The 18,372-nt window shown below is 39.1% G+C and overlaps 1 protein-coding gene across 1 annotated transcript in view; it reads right to left on the reverse strand.

Annotated features, from left to right (window-relative positions):
• Window positions 1-18,372, reverse strand: part of DNAAF5 (dynein axonemal assembly factor 5) — a 288,383-nt gene that overhangs the window by 221,413 nt on the left and 48,598 nt on the right. The window contains exon 5 of the mRNA XM_053695125.1: window positions 16,649-16,881. Coding sequence (XP_053551100.1) covers window positions 16,649-16,881 — 233 coding nt within the window. The remainder of the gene's footprint in view (window positions 1-16,648; window positions 16,882-18,372) is intronic.

The following is an 18,372-nucleotide window of genomic DNA, read 5'->3' on the forward strand; positions in this document are numbered from 1 at the left end:
CGAGGTGGTGCATTGTCTGACAAATGCATGGGTGCCAATAATTTTGGCCATGACTATATACATACACACATATACATACATATAAGGCTTTCTAAATCGGTATGGGAGGTCCAATTTGGTGACTGCTCTTTGCAGATGACATAACTTTAACCTTATCCAATCCCATATGATATTTTCCTGCTGTATTTGATATTAACTAATTCAGTCAAATTAGTTATTATAAAATGAATGCTTCAAAGAAAGAAGCCCTACCAATAATATAACCCAATTTGAATTACAAGTCTTGAAAGCATCATATGAATTTATTTGGTGCACTGGATCCATAAAACATGTAGATGTTTTTTTAGGACCAGATCTTCAGACTGTTAAATACAAAAACTAAGATGATTTGTTGAAATAAGTCCAGATAATCTTGAATTCCTGGGACTTTAAAGAAGTCTCTCAGTTGGGACGGATAGTGTCTATTAAGAGGACTAAACTCCCTAAAAGCCTATACTTATTCAGGTGTCTCCCGATTAATTTACCCAAAGAAATGCTGGTTATATTCCATTACCTGTTCATTCGATATACATGGCAATACAAAATAACGAGAATAGCTGGTAAAGTCTTACATAAAAGATTTAACCAAGGGGGTAATTCTTTACTATATATATATATATATATATATATATATATATATATATATATATATATATATATATATATATATGTTTAGCAAAGATGTGCACTCTCACTTACTTGCAGCAACCAGGGTGCTAGTGGAATTAAATATAACATCAGAAAAAGACCTTGCACTCGCTGGATTTTTTAACAAACTTTTTTACTTGACAAAATGAGTGACGTTTCGGGGACAGTGTAGCGTCTGAGGAAGGGGATACACTGTCCCCGAAACGTCACTAATTTTGTCAAGTAAAAAAGTTTGTTAAAAAATCCAGCGAGTGCAAGGTCTTTTTCTGATGTTATATATATATATATATATATATATATATATATATTATATTAATTATATTAATTATATTATATTAATATATATATATATATATATGTATATATATATATATATATATATATATATACATATACATACATATATATATATACATACATATATATACATACATATATATATATATATATATATATATATATATATATATATATATATATATATATATATATATACATACATACACACACACACAGAGAGAAATGCACTCACAGGAACGAACAACCAGCTCAATACTATTGTTAGCCTGTTCTATGGCGATTTACCACCTGGGTGCAGCTTTTTAGCCCAGCAATGCTTTTCACAGAGTAGAACTTTCCTGTAGTATATCAGTCTGATCCCGCCTATTACGGTCAGTCCAGCGCCGAAATACCAGGCAATTCCTCTCTGAACAAGGAACAAAGCAACCCCAGACGATCGTTTCGGCCTTCATTGGGCCTCGTCGTTATTTATTATGAAGCAGCTAGACTAACCCATATTTCTGCATGGAGCTCCGCAGAAGAAGCTCCTGGATTGAAGAAAATTGAGCAAGCTTCTCTTCCCCATGAGATTGTTCTATCTGACCTTCCGTAGATCCAGGACTACTTATGGCGGTCTTTGGGTATCCTTAATGATATAATTTTACAAAAAAATGTACTGTTGTGGAAATCAGTTATGCATTATTCAGAGGTCTCTCCTCATCCCTCTCCAATACACCTTTTATGTGGTCTTATGAGAGTCTTGCCAAACTCACATGCGACCCAATGGGATGTCTGGGGATTTGTAAGTGTTACCCAATTTTATGTCCAGGTATGACTTAAAACCTGACCAGCTCCATTGTCAAATTGCCAATCCACCTGTTTGGTTTGACTTTGAATCTCATAGATGTTTTCATTTTATCCAATCTTTGGGGACTAATTTAGATCTTCAACTTTTTGTGAACAATGTTGGATATGGGGAGATAAGATGTACAAACCTCTCTATATTCATTATGGTCTTTTAATGACAGATATTACAAAAGGCAGGTTGAGGCAGCTAGGGCCTGGGAGAGAGATCTGTATATAAGTATTACAGACAAAAAGCTAAATCGTGTTATCTCCCTCACGAAAAAAAAACTCCACTCTGCAAATTCTATTGAATTTTACTTTGAAATTCTACTGCTTTCGCATTCCATTCCATTGGGGCTGTCCAAGATCTCATCCACACATTTACCGAAATGTTGGTGGAATTGTGGGGAGGATGGTACAGATATTCACATTTGGTGGCCATCCACTTATGGCAGCAAAGATTTCATGTTTGTACAATTCTTGGAATCAATGTCACATTTTCCCCTGAGATAGGTGTACTTATTATGAATAAGGGGATTCCCAAACGTAAAAAGTAGCTTGCTGTATTCCTGTTTGCAGCTACTAAATCTGCCATAGCCAGGAATTGGAAATAAAACGACCCCACAAATCCTGAAGAACTTCTAAACAGAGTCAATTACTTTGCCAATATGGAAAAAAGGTTTCTACCAAACATTAGACAAGCTAGCTTCATATTGGTATATTTGGGAGCCATGGGTAAATTGTCAGAAGGGTAATTGAATTAGCAATGCCTGTTTGGTTAATTGGTTATACTTTGACACAAAATATATAAGGCACACCCTTTGTTTCCCCTCCATCTCTTTTCCCACTTATTCTTTCCCCTATATCTGTCTCTCTTCAATCTTCTTTAAGTTTTTCCTATTTACCAGACTGTTGAACTGAGTTCATGTAAAATTAAGATCTAGAATTGAAGTGCTACACCTGATTTCTTCCTAGTGGTCAGTCGTTTTGATCATATTTGACATTCAACTAATAAGTATTCCCATTATCGCACAATACATTGCTATGAGTAAATATCCCCCTCTAGAGTCTCTTCTCTAGCTTTTGGAACATGATTATTTGTCTCTTATGTTAGTGTGTTAAGACGAGTGTTCACTATATGATTTTTCACCAGATTTGCGTTACCTAGGTGATTATTCAGTATAGGCCACAATTTGGTAGGGGCTTGCCAATATATTTTTTTACACAGGTTGAATATGCAAGACAATTATGTAACTGTTATACCTTCTTTTTAGACTTTTTTGATATTATCCATAAGCTCTAAATCACAGAGCCATATCTGTGATTTGTTTTAATAGATGTTCCATACCTATGTAACATTGCTTATTGCTATGTTTATAACTTTATAAATTAAATTTACAAAAAAAAAAAAAAACAACACAACTTTGTTCACACAATCTAGTTGTCCTGTAAAAAGGGACTAAGGTCTTGAAACGTCACCTGTTTGTAGAGGCCCCGCCCCCCGCATAGACAACTTACATGAAACCGGAGCGAAATAGTGATCAGCTGTTGCACAGAAAACAGTGCACTAAGTACTGATACACTCACGCCCATTTTTTTATTACAATCCACAAAGCGGATTAGACGAACATACACCTGTAAATCACTTTCTTTCATGTAATTGGCAAGAGTCCATGAGCTAGTGACGTATGGGATACACAATCCTACCAGGAGGGGCAAAGTTTCCCAAACCTCAAAATGCCTATAAATACACCCCTCACCACACCCACAATTCAATTTTACAAACTTTTCCTCCTATAGAGGTGGTGAAGTAAGTTTGTTCTTGATTTTTTTCTATGATAAGCGCTTCTAAGCCCAATTCCTCTAAGAGTACAGTGTTTGTCAGTCAGAGGGGTGTGAAGGGAGTATCGCCTATTGATTTTATGGTTTTCCTTGTGGGAAATCTTTTCAAAAGGTTCTCAGTTATTGGTCTTAGGGATTAATCTTCTACCTCCCTTTTTTCAGATCGATGATATACTCTTATATACCATTGCCTCTGCTGATACTTTTTCAGTACTGGTTTGGCTATCTGCTATATGTGGATGGGTGTCTTTCGGCAAGTATGTTTTTCTTATTTAAAACACTCTCAGCTATGGTTTGGCGCTTTATGTATTAATATAAAGTTTTAAATATATGTATGTCACTTATATTTGCCATGAGTCAGGTCTATGTATATTTATTTTTGCAGACTGTCAGTTTCAGTTTGGGAAGCATGTTTAGGAAGTTATTTGTCTTACCTGGGGTATAGTCCTTTTTTCAAATTGACTGTTTTTTTCTTTTAATTTCACGGGCAAAATTAGGCTAGCGAGGGCGCAAAATGCTGTTATTTACTGCGTCATTCTTAGCGCAAGATTTTTTTTAGTTCAAAGGTACGTCTTTGATGACGCAAGTTCATAATTTCTGGCGTCTTAGTTGACGCAAGGTTTCCTTGCACAAGGTTGCATCTGTTATGACGCGAGTTGCGTCGATTCTGGATGTTGTTGGCAGCAAAAAAAAAATTTCAACTTCCTTTTGAGTCGTGCGCCATGCTTGGCGTAAAAAAATGTAGTTTATTTTTCACCCCACTTCCTATATGCCTCTTGCCTTCTATATGCTCAGAGGGCTAGGCTGTTTTTTTCCCATTCCTGAAACTGCCATATAAAGAAATTGTAAATTTTGCTTTAATGTAGTTTTTTCTTTTACATTTTGCAAGATGTCTCAATCTGATCCTGTCTCAGAAGCAACTGTTGGAACCTTGCTGCCTGATCAGAGTTCTACCAAAGGTAAGTGTATCTGTTGTAAGTTAGCTGAGATTATATCTCCAGCTGTAGTATGTAACATTTGTCACGATAAGCTTTCGCACGCAGAAAATGTTTCCATCAGTACTAGTACAGTTTATGTTGTTCCTTCAATATCTAATGTACATGATATCCCTGTTGATAAGAAAAATGACATTGCTGATGCGATACAGAAGGCTTTGTCTGCTATTCCGCCTTCTAATAAACATAAAAGGTATTTTTAAAACCTCTCATAAAATTTATGAAATTTCTAATGACCGACAGCATACTAAAATATATCCTCCTCTGATGAGGATCTCTCTTATTCAGAAGATTCTACTTCACACAATGACACTGACAAATCTACTTATCTTTTCAAGATTGAGTATATTCGTTCTTGTTGAAAGAAGTGTTGGTTACTTTGGATATTGTGGAGTCTAGTCCTCTTGATATCAAAACTAGTAAACGTTTAAATTCTGTTTATAAACCTCCTGTGGTTACTCCAGAGGTTTTTCCAGTTCCTATGTGTGCTATTTCTGATGTGATTGCTAAGGAATGGATTAAGCCTGGTACTTTTTTCCTTCCTTCTTCTAGGTTTAAAAGGTTGTACCCTTTGCCAGTGGCTAGATTAGAGTTTTGGGAAAAAGTCCTTAAAGTTGATGGGGCTATTTCTATTCTTGCCAAACGTATTATTATTCCTATGGAAGACAGTACTTCTTTTAAAGATCCTTTAGATAGGAAACTTGAATCTCATCTAAGGAAAGCTTATTTATATTCTAGCTATCTTCTCAGGCCTTCCATTGCTATGGCTGATGTTGCAGCTGCATCAACCTTTTGGTTGGATAGCTTAGCGCAACAGGAAACAGATCCTGATTTGTCTAGCATTGTTCGTTTGCTTCAACATTCTAATCATTTTATCTGTGATGCTATTTTGGATATCATCAAAATGGATGTTAAATCTATGTCTAACTATTTTAGCTAGAAGAGCTTTATGGCTCAAATCTTGGAATGCTGACATGGTATCTAAGTCTAGATTACTATCTCTTTCTTTCCAAGGTAACAATTTATTTGGTTCTCTTTTGGATTCAATTATTTCAACTATCACTGGAGGGGGAGGGAGTTTTATTGCCTCAGGATAAAAGATCTAAGGGTAAATCTAAAGCTTCTAATCGTTTTCGTTCTTTTCGACAGAACAAGGAACAGAAAACCAATCCTTCCCCTAAAGACTCTGGTTCCAATTGAAAACCTTCTTCAAGCGGCCCTCGATCCAGTTCAGCTGGTGGGGGGGGGGGGGGTACATTGAAATTATTCCAAGACATTTGGGCAGATTCTGTTCAAAATCAGTGGATTCAGAGTATTGTCTCTCAAGGGTATTGAATAAGTTTCAGAGTAATACCTCCCGTGAGAAGATTATTTCACTGTCACGTTACAGCAAATCCGGTGAAGGCTCAGGCTTTTCTGAAGTGTGTTTCAGATCTAGAGCTTTCAGGGGTAATAATACCAGTTCCGTTTCAGGAACAGGGTCTGGTGTTTTATTCAAATCTATTCATTGTCCCAAAGAAAGAAAATTCATTCAGGCCAGTTCTGGATCTGAAGTTTTTGAATTGTTTTGTAAGAGTCCCAACTTTCAAGATGGTGAGAGGACTATTTTGCCTTTTGTTCAGCAAGGTCATTATATGTCTTTACATTTAGCCGAATCTCACACAAATCAACTAGTGTTTCTTCAAAGACATGATTGGAGGATCAATTTACCAAAGAGTTTGATTCTTCAGACAATGGTCACCTTTTTAGGTTTCCAGATAGATTCGGTGTCCATGACTCTGTCCTTAACAGACAAGAGATGAATGAAATTGGTTTCAGCTTGTCGAAACCTTCAGTCTCAATCATTCCCTTCAGTGGCTATGTGCATGGAAGTTTTAGGTCTCATGACTGATGCATCGGACGCGATCCCCTTTGCTCGTTTTCACATGACACCTCTACAGCTTTGTATGCTGAATCAATGGTGCAGGGATTAAACTCAGATATCACAAATGATATACTTAAATCCCAACATTCAACCCTCTCTGACTTGGTGGTTAGACCATCATTGTTTAATTCAGGGGGCTTCTTTTTTTGTCCTACCTGGACTGTGATCACAACAGATGCAAGTCTTTCAGGTTGGGGAGCTGTCTGGGGATCTCTGACAGCACAAGGGGTTTGGAAACCTCAAGAGGCGATATTACTAATCAATATTTTAGAACTCTGTGCTATTTTCAGGGCTCTTCAGGTTTGGCCTCTGTTGAACAGAAAACCATCCATTTGTTTTTAGACGAACAATAATCACAACTGTGGCATATGTCAATCATCAGGGTGGGACTCGCAGTCCCCTAGCTATGAAAGGAGTATGTCAGATACTTTCTTGGGCAGAATCCAGCTCTGGTCTAATTTCTGTGGTGCATATCCCTGGTGTAGACCATTGGGAAGCAGATTATCTTGGCTGTTAGACCTTACATCCAGGGGAGTGGTCTCTCCATCCAGATGTATTATGTCAAATTGTACAGATGTGGTGCCTTCCAGAAATAGATCTGATGACTTCATCTAAACAAGAAACTTCCCAGGTACATGTCCAGGTCCAGGGATCCTCATGCGGAGATGGTGGATGCTTTAGCAGTTCCTTGGTTTTACCAACCTGCTTATATCTTTCCGCCTCTAGTTCTTCTTCCAAGTGTGATCTCCAAGATGATTATGGAACAATCGTATGTGTTTCTGATAGCACCAGCGTGGCCTCACAGGTTTTGGTATGCGGATCTTGTTCGGCTGTCCAGTTGCCAGCCTTGGCCACTTACTCTAAGACCAGACCTTCTGTCTCAAGGGCCATTTTTCCATCAGGATCTCAAATCGTTCAATTTCCATACCTTCAAATTTAACGCTTAGTGCTTAGTCATATAGGTTTCTCTGACTCAGTGATTAATACTATGCTACAGGCTCGTAAGTCTGTTTCAAGGAAGATTTATTATCGAGTTTGGAAGACCTATATTTCTTCTCAAATTCTCCTGGCATTCTTATATAATTCCTAGGATTTTATAGTTTATTCAGGATGGTTTGGATAAAGGTTTGTCTGCAAGTACTTTGAAGGGACAAATCTCTGCTCTTTCTGTTTTATTTCATAGAAAGATTGCTAAGCTTCCTGATATTCACTGTTTTGTTCAGGCTTTGGTTTCAAGCCTGTTAAATTAATCTCTCCTCCTTGGAGTCTTAATTTGGTTTTGAAGACTTTGCAGGCTCCTCCTTTTGAGTCTATGCATTCTTTGGATATTAAACTACTTTCTTGGAAAGTGTTGTTTCTTGTGGCTTTCTCTTCAGCTAAAAGAGTTTCCGAATAATCTGCTCTCTCGTGAGTATCCTTTTCTGATTTTCCATCAGGAAAAGGCTGTTTTGCGGACTTTGTTTAAATTTCTTCCTAAGGTTGTGAATTCTAACATTAGTAGGGAAATTGTTGTTTCTTCCTTGTGTCCTAACCCCAAGAATGCTCTTGAAAGAGCTTTGCAATCTTTGGATGTTGTAAGACCTTTGAAATATGTTGAAGCTACTAAAGATTTCTGGAAGACTTCTAGTCTATTTGTTGTCTTTTCTGGTTCTAGGAAAGGTCAGAAAGCTTCTGCCTTTTCTTTGGCATCTTGATTAAAGTTTTTGATTCGTAAAGCTTATTTAGAGGCGGGGCAGTTCCCACATCAGAGCATCACAGCTCATTCTACTAAATCAGTCTCCACTTCTTGGGCTTTTAAGAATGAAGCTTCAGTTGATCAGATTTGCAAAGCAGCAACTTGGTCTTCTTTGCATACATTTACTACATTTTACCATTTTGATGCATTTGCTTTTTCTGAAGCAGTCTTTGGTAGAAAAGTTCTTCAGGCAGCTGTTTCAGTTTGATTCTCCTGCTAATGTTTTAAGTTTTTTTCTTTCAATTTATGAGAAAAACTTATTTTTTGTAGATTTATTTTTTTTTCAGCGGAAAAACAGAATTTATGCTTACCTGATAAATTACTTTCTCCAACGGTGTGTCCGGTCCACGGCGTCATCCTTACTTGTGGGATATTCTCTTCCCCAACAGGAAATGGCAAAGAGCCCAGCAAAGCTGGTCACATGATCCCTCCTAGGCTCCGCCTACCCCAGTCATTCGACCGACGTACAGGAGGAAATATGCATAGGAGAAACCATATGATACCGTGGTGACTGTAGTTAGAGAAAATAATTCATCAGACCTGATTAAAAAAACCAGGGTGGGCCGTGGACCGGACACACCGTTGGAGAAAGTAATTTATAAGGTAAGCATAAATTCTGTTTTCTCCAACATAGGTGTGTCCGGTCCACGGCGTCATCCTTACTTGTGGGAACCAATACCAAAGCTTTAGGACACGGATGAAGGGAGGGAGCAAATCAGGTCACCTAAATGGAAGGCACCACGGCTTGCAAAACCTTTCTCCCAAAAATAGCCTCCGAAGAAGCAAAAGTATCAAATTTGTAAAATTTGGCAAAAGTGTGCAGTGAAGACCAAGTCGCTGCCTTACATATCTGGTCAACAGAAGCCTCGTTCTTGAAGGCCCATGTGGAAGCCACAGCCCTAGTGGAGTGAGCTGTGATTCTTTCAGGAGGCTGCCGTCCGGCAGTCTCATAAGCCAATCGGATAATGCTTTTAAGCCAAAAAGAAAGAGAGGTAGAAGTTGCTTTTTGACCTCTCCTTTTACCAGAATAAACAACAAACAAAGAAGATGTTTGTCTGAAATCTTTAGTAGCCTCTAAATAGAATTTTAGAGCACGGACTACGTCCAAATTGTGTAACAAACGTTCCTTCTTTGAAACTGGATTCGGACACAAAGAAGGTACAACTATCTCCTGGTTAATATTTTTGTTGGAAACAACTTTCGGAAGAAAACCAGGCTTAGTACGCAAAACCACCTTATCTGCATGGAACACCAGATAGGGCGGAGAACACTGCAGAGCAGATAACTCTGAAACTCTTCTAGCAGAAGAAATTGCAACCAAAAACAAAACCTTCCAAGATAATAACTTAATATCTACGGAATGTAAGGGTTCAAACGGAACCCCTTGAAGAACTGAAAGAACTAGATTTAGACTCCAGGGAGGAGTCAAAGGTCTGTAAACAGGCTTGATTCTAACCAGAGCCTGAACAAACGCTTGAACGTCTGGCACAGCTGCCAGCCTTTTGTGAAGTAAAACAGATAAAGCAGAGATCTGTCCCTTCAGAGAACTTGCAGATAATCCTTTCTCCAAACCTTCTTGTAGAAAGGATAGAATCTTAGGAATTTTTATCTTGTTCCATGGGAATCCTTTAGATTCACACCAACAGATATATTTTTTCCATATTTTATGGAAAATTTTTCTAGTTACAGGCTTTCTGGCCTGAATCAGAGTATCTATTACAGAATCTGAAAACCCACGCTTTGATAAAATCAAGCGTTCAATCTCCAAGCCGTCAGTTGGAGGGAAACCAGATTCGGATGTTCGAATGGACCTTGAACAAGAAGGTCCTGTCTCAAAGGTAGCTTCCATGGTGGAGCCGATGACATATTCACCAGGTCTGCATACCAAGTCCTGCGTGGCCACGCAGGAGCTATCAAGATCACCGAAGCCCTCTCCTGATTGATCCTGGCTACCAGCCTGGGAATGAGAGGAAACGGTGGGAATACATAAGCTAGGTTGAAGGTCCAAGGTGCTACTAGTGCATCTACTAGAGTCGCCTTGGGATCCCTGGATCTGGACCCGTAGCAAGGAACCTTGAAGTTCTGACGAGAGGCCATCAGATCCATGTCTGGAATGCCCCATAATTGAGTTATTTGGGCAAAGATTTCCGGATGGAGTTCCCACTCCCCCGGATGGAATGTCTGACGACTCAGAAAATCCGCTTCCCAATTTTCCACTCCTGGGATGTGGATTGCAGATAAGTGGCAGGAGTGATCCTCCGCCCATTGAATTATCTTGGTCACTTCCTCCATCGCCAGGGAACTTCTTGTTCCCCCCTGATGGTTGATATATGCAACAGTCGTCATGTTGTCTGATTGAAACCTTATGAATTTGGCCTTTGCTAGTTGAGGCCAAGCCTTGAGAGCATTGAATATCGCTCTCAGTTCCAGAATGTTTATCGGGAGAAGAGATTCTTCCCGAGACCATAGACCCTGAGCTTTCAGGGGTTCCCAGACCGCGCCCCAGCCCACCAGACTGGCGTCGGTCGTGACAATGACCCACTCTGGTCTGCGGAAGCTCATTCCCTGTGACAGGTTGTCCAGGATCAGCCACCAACGGAGTGAATCTCTGGTCTTTTGATCTACTTGAATCGTCGGAGACAAGTCTGTATAATCCCCATTCCACTGTCTGAGCATGCACAGTTGTAATGGTCTTAGATGAATTCGTGCAAAAGGAACTATGTCCATTGCTGCAACCATCAATCCTATTACTTCCATGCACTGCGCTATGGAAGGACGAAGAACAGAATGAATTACTTGACAAGAGCTTAGAATTTTTGATTTTCTGACCTCTGTCAGAAAAATCCTCATTTCTAAGGAATCTATTATTGTTCCCAAGAAGGCAACTCTTGTTGACGGGGACAGAGAACTTTTTTCCTTGTTCACTTTCCATCCGTGAGATCTGAGAAAGGCTAGGACGATGTCCGTATGAGCCTTTGCTTTTGACAGAGACGACGCTTGAATCAGGATGTCGTCCAAGTAAGGTACTACTGCAATGCCCCTTGGCCTTAGAACCGCTAGAAGGGACCCTAGTACCTTTGTGAAAATTCTCGGAGCAGTGGCTAATCCGAATGGAAGTGCCACAAACTGGTAATGCTTGTCCAGAAAAGCGAACCTTAGGAACTGATGATGTTCCTTGTGGATAGGAATATGTAGGTACGCATCCTTTAAATCCACCGTGGTCATAAATTGACCTTCCTGGATGGTGGGAAGGATCGTTCGAATGGTTTCCATTTTGAACGATGGAACCCTGAGAAATTTGTTTAGGATCTTGAGATCTAAAATTGGTCTGAATGTTCCCTCTTTTTTGGGAACTATGAACAGGTTGGAGTAAAACCCCATCCCTTGTTCTCTTATTGGAACTGGATGAATCACTCCCATCTTTAACAGGTCTTCTACACAATGTAAGAATGCCTGTCTTTTTATTTGGTTTGAAGATAATTGAGACCTGTGGAACCTTCCCCTTGGGGGTAGTTCCTTGAATTCTAGGAGATAACCTTGAGAAACTATTTCTAGTGCCCAAGGATCCTGAACATCTCTTGCCCAAGCCTGAGCAAAGAGAGAAAGTCTGCCCCCCACCAGATCCGGTCCCGGATCGGGGGCCATCCCTTCATGCTGTTTTGGTAGCAGTGGCAGGCTTCTTGGCCTGCTTACCCTTGTTCCAGCCTTGCATCGGTCTCCAGGCTGGTTTGGGTTATGAAGTATTACCCTCTTGCTTAGAGGATGTAGAATTAGAGGCTGGTCAGTTTCTGCGAAAGGGACGAAAATTAGGCTTATTTTTAGCCTTAAAAGACCTATCCTGAGGGAGGGCGTGGCCCTTTCCCCCGGTGATGTCTGAAATAATCTCTTTCAAATCAGGACCAAACAGTGTTTTACCCTTGAAAGGGATGTTAAGCAATTTTGTCTTGGAAGACACATCCGCTGACCAAGACTTTAGCCAAAGCGCTCTGCGCGCCACGATAGCAAACCCTGAATTTTTCGCCGCTAATCTAGCTAATTGCAAAGCGGCATCTAAAACAAAAGAGTTAGCCAATTTAAGTGCTTGAACTCTGTCCATAACCTCCTCATACGAAGATTCTTTACTGAGCGACTTTTCTAGTTCTTCGAACCAGAAACACGCTGCTGTAGTGACAGGAACAATGCATGAAATTGGTTGTAGAAGGTAACCTTGCTGAACAAACATCTTTTTAAGCAAACCCTCTAATTTTTTATCCATAGGATCTTTGAAAGCACAACTATCTTCTATAGGGATAGTAGTGCGTTTGTTTAGAGTAGAAACCGCCCCCTCGACCTTGGGGACTGTCTGCCATAAGTCCTTTCTGGGGTCGACTATAGGAAATAATTTTTTAAATATAGGGGGAGGAACAAAAAGGTATGCCGGGCCTTTCCCACTCCTTATTTACTATGTCCGCCACCCGCTTGGGTATAGGAAAAGCATCGGGGGGCACCAGAACCTCTAGGAACTTGTCCATCTTACATAATTTCTCTGGAATGACCAAATTGTCACAATCATCCAGAGTAGATAATACCTCCTTAAGCAGTGCGCGGAGATGTTCTAATTTAAATTTAAATGTTACAACATCAGGTTCAGCTTGTTGAGAAATTTTTCCTGAATCTGAAATTTCTCCCTCAGACAAAATCTCCCTCCTGGCCCCTTCAGATTGGTGTGAGGGTATGTCAGAACAGTTATCATCAGCGTCCTCTTGCTCTTCAGTGTTTAAAACAGAGCAATCGCGCTTTCTCTGATAAGTAGGCATTTTGGATAAAATGTTTGCAATAGAATTATCCATTACAGCCGTTAATTGTTGCATGGTAATAAGTATTGGCGCACTAGATGTACTAGGGGCCTCTTATGTGGGCAAAACTGGTGTAGACACAGAAGGGGATGATGCAGTATCATGCTTACTCCCCTCATTTGAGGAATCATCTTGGGCAATATCATTATCTGTGGCATCATTGTCCCTACTTTGTTTGGACACTATGGCACAATCATCACATAAATTTAAATGGGGAGAAACCTTGGTTTTCATACATATAGAACATCGCTTATCTGATGGTTCAGACATGTTAAACAGGCTTAAACTTGTCAACAAAGCACAAAAATCGTTTTAAAATAAAATCGTTACTGTCACTTTAAATTTTAAACTGAACACACTTTATTACTGAATATGTGAAAAAGTATGAAGGAATTGTTCAAAATTCCCCAAAATTTCACCACAGTGTCTTAAAGCCTTAAAAGTATTGCACACCAAATTTGAAAGCTTTAACCCTTAAAATAACGGAACCAGAGCCGTTTTTACAGTTAACCCCTATACAGTCCCAGGAATCTGCTTTGCTGAGACCCAACCAAGCCCAGAGGGGAATACGATACCAAATGACGCCTTCTATAAGCTTTTTCAGTGGTTCTTAGCTCCTCACACATGCATCTGCATGCCTTGCTCTCCAAAAACAACTGCGCATTAGTGGCGCGAAAATGAGGCTCTGCCTATGACTAGAAAAGGCCCCCATCTGAAAAAGGTGTCCAATACAGTGCCTGCCGTTTTTTTAAAACAATCCCCAAGATTATAATAACTATTTAGAGTTATAATCTGCAAAATATGCTTAGCAAAGTAATCGTTTTAGCCCAGAAAAATGTCTACCAGTTTTTTAAGCCCTTATGAAGCCCTTTATTCTTTTACTTAATCTAAGAAAATGGCTTACCGGTCCCCATAGGGGAAATGACAGCCTTCCAGCATTACATAGTCTTGTTAGAAATGTGGCCAGTCATACCTCAAGCAGAAAAGTCTGCCAACTGTTTCCCCCAACTGAAGTTACTTCATCTCAACAGTCCTGTGTGGAAACAGCCATCGATTTTAGTAACGTTTGCTAAAATCATCTTCCTCTTACAAACAGAAATCTTCATTTCTTTTCTGTTTCAGAGTAAATAGTACATACCAGCACTATTTTAAAATAACAAACACTTGATTGAAGGATAAAAACTACATTTAAACACCAAAAAAACTCTTAACCATCTCCGTGGAGATGTTGCCTGTGCAACGGCAAAGAGAATGACTGGGGTAGGCGGAGCCTAGGAGGGATCATGTGACCAGCTTTGCTGGGCTCTTTGCCATTTCCTGTTGGGGAAGAGAATATCCCACAAGTAAGGATGACGCCGTGGACCGGACACACCTATGTTGGAGAAATGGATGTTTTTATTTTATCCCTCCCTTTCTAGTGACTCTTCTGTGGACTTCCACATCTTGGGCTAGCTCATGGACTCTTGCCAATTACACAAAAGAAAACATAATTTATGTAAGAACTTACCTGATAAATTAATTTCTTTCATATTGGCAAGAGTCCACGAGACCCACCCTTTTTTCTGGTGGTTATGATTTTTTGTATAAAAGCATAATTATATCTCCTGTTCCTCTTTTAATATGCTTTTTTTTACTCCTTTTTCAATCACCCCACTACTTGGCTATTCGTTAAACTGAATTGTGGGTGTGGTGAAGGGTGTATTTATAGGCATTTTGAGGTTTGGGAAACTTTGCCCCTCCTGGTAGGATTGTATTGTGATTTTACCCTAAACGGGATTTGTTTCACGCTGCTTTCTCTGTTGTATTGTAAAATATATATATATATATATATATATATTATAAATATAAATAGATGTCTCCGCACTCAAATGGATAACAATGGATCAAAATAAGCTAATAACACAAGAATATAGCTTCAAAATGAATATAACATTTAATGCAAACATGATATATATGCGTAATGCCAAAAATCACAAGACCCTAAATTAAACGACATAATCAGAACAAATGCATACAAAACAAACATACAACATAACACATACTGGGCGTCCCCAGTTAAGAAAAAAGATTCAGAGCCAGTCCAGACTGTAATAAATGTATATGCTTATAAGCAAAGCAAAGTATTGAGCATAGAGGGGTGCAAGCGGTAATGTAAAGCAGTTCATGCAAATGTCGCAATTAAATGGCAACTTGAAAGTAATGAAGTAGTTAATGCAATATGATTTATGCCCATGGCAACATGCTGAACAGCAGAAATAAGCAGGAGAAACATAAGCTTATGTATATACAGTTCCAGTTATAAATCAGCTTGTCAACCCAGGTAAACCGGTGGTAAGAGGCAAACCCCAGTGTATGTGATGAGACTTAAACAGAACCAGCACTTCAGGACCGAAGTCCGCTGGTAACACACAGGGAATGCCTTTGAAGTTGCGCTCTATGAGCAATCTCACCCACTCCGTCCGGATTCGAGAGTAACTTGACAGCAGTCCTGCTGATGAAATCCACAGTTGTTAGAAAGTGCGTCTTGTGGATACTGGAATAAGGTGCTTTGAAACAAGAAACTCCTGCAATTGAATTCAAGCAAACACGCTTGCACCCTCTCTGTCTAGCGTCACAACGGCCTGTTTATATATATATATATATATATATATATATATATATATATATATATATATATATATATATATACACACACATACACACACATACACACACACACACATATATATTACACACATAAATACATACATTCATACATATAGTTTGTATAAATGTATATACATACACAGCTCAAAATTTCAAGTCCTGAGCTACTAGTCAGGCCAAAATGTTAATCGTCATTTCTGATCCCTCCCACACCACACCCACTTATCCCCCACCTCTTTACATATATTTAGCCATTTTGAAACATTTTATTGTGCAGTAATTTTTAATATTGTTTTATACCATAACAAATTAAATAATCCTACATACAGCAATACATTAACAGAAAGAAGCATATAGCAGTCCCTTCTCTATTAACTCTTTCTCCACTCCCTCCTCTCTTCAGTCTCTTTTTTTTTTAAACTCTCTCTTCTCTCTCAGCCCATATCTTCTCTTTACCCTCTTTCTATCCCTTCTCTCCTATCTCTTTACTCTCTTTTTTTCTACTCTCTCAACTCCATCTCCTTATCCCCTTTTCCTCTCCAATCTCTCTCTATCTGCCACCGTTTACCCTCTCAGAAGTAACAGTCTAAGCACTAATTCCCTACATCCCTAGAGGAATAACATATCCTTGCCCTTTGATGGATATTTAATATCCCTTTAGATAATATTTTTAGCACATCGCCCAAAATGTGTGTTTGTCAGTGCTGCAATAGGAATGTACATTTTGCAAATACAATGTACTAACTTTGCTACTTACAAGATGCCAATGGCTAGTATATATACACAGTATATATATATATATATATATATATATATATTGCAAACTAAACTTATACACAGATGCAAACTTTGAACTTACATTGAGGACAACTTGAGCCTCTTCATCCAAGCATGACCTATAGAGAGTATTCAGCAGGAGCTCCATGTGCTGAGTTATGTGATCCTCTGCATGCAGAAGCAGAACAGTCAGAAGCTGTGAAGCTTTAATCCTTGTTCCGATCACCCAGTCTGTAATGTCATGGCTGATGGCAGGGAGAATTTTCGATAGGTTTCTGAAGATTAACTCACGACATCCAAGTCCGGGCCTCGTTACTGAAATTACACCACATATTATCATTATAAAACAATAGAACGCAAAGCATTAAAAAATAATAAACGTGGATGGGGGAACATAAGGATGAGTTTCAGCTAGAAACTGAAAGGCAAAGGGAAACTTTTCTGAAGACTAATAGCACAGTAACAGTCTATAAACTGTACAAATAACCATCACTGTGTCACAACAAGCTAATTTGTTTTGGTATTGTCCCAAATATTCTATCCTTGTTCAACAGCCTCAATATTTAAGCTGCTCTTACAGACACAAGAGCCTGAGCAAAGAACACACAGGAATCCCAACCATCCTGCATTTGCAAAACTGTCACAGTTTGGGAGATCCATCGCACTAACTCTCCTGATGTTTTTTCTGCCCTATGTATGCCCAGTTTAAATAGAGAATCATCTAAAAATGGCCAGAAATGCCCAGACTGCATCCCTAACTGCCAAGCCATGCCCATTGACCACTTAGATTCTACCTTGCCTTTACAAACAGAAGTACTAACTCCACCCTGTGCAGGCCGACACGCCCCTGGACCGCCTCAACCCAAACTCTGGAGCACTGACTCCGATTCCTGGGTTTAAAAAACAATGTGTTGTGGATTTGTTGGAGTGAAACGTTTTACAAAATAGATAAGACACTCATTTGTCAGTTAACTCTTTCTGGCATTAATAATTTAGGTTTTCTCAATAAACCATTTAAAGGGACATAACACAATTTTTGTGTTGATCAAGCCAGTCTGGTGCATTTTCCTTGTTGTGTGTATTCGTTTGGACTGCACCATTGGGCTCTCACATTAGGTACAGAGATTGTGAACCTTTACTCAGAAGTTGCAGGACACCCAGGATGGAAGGTATGAGCTGAGCAGTTGAGCAGACATGCCGATGTAGAGTTTGGAAGTGCACAAATCGGCTGAAGCACGCAGAAGGATCTGATCATAAGTGTCTCTATTTACCTTCTAACTAATGACTGTATCTATAATTTGTCAATGTGAAGGCTGCAACTTTCAATACCCGGAGGACTTTAATGCATACACTTTGCTAGTGCTGCTAAGCCATTTTGTGTGTTATTCTAAATGTTAACCATAGCTGAATTACTTCTGTAAGTTTGGTTATTTCAGCTCTAAACAATCTGCATGAGAAACAGAAGCAGAATACATTCTAATGTCCCCTTACCAATTCATACTGCTGAGCAAAGCTTTGCATACAAACTGCATTTTCCTATACCAAAGCATCACAAGTTTGCCCGCTTTAATTAGTTAAGGCATTCCACTTATTTTAATACATTTTTTAAAAAAAATTAAAAAAAAAATTGTTTTTTAATCATTTTATTTTAAAATTTAAATGTATGTTTTTACCCTATATTTGTATTTTATATCCTTGGTGATAAAAGGGTTAGACATAATGTGTCACAATACCTCTGGGTAGTCTAAATTCTACAAATATAGGGCTAGATTACATGTGGAGCTCTAGTTTAGTTGCCTGTTTGCG

The sequence above is a fragment of the Bombina bombina genome, chromosome 11 (assembly GCF_027579735.1).
Source record: "Bombina bombina isolate aBomBom1 chromosome 11, aBomBom1.pri, whole genome shotgun sequence".
Classification (NCBI taxonomy): domain Eukaryota; kingdom Metazoa; phylum Chordata; class Amphibia; order Anura; family Bombinatoridae; genus Bombina; species Bombina bombina.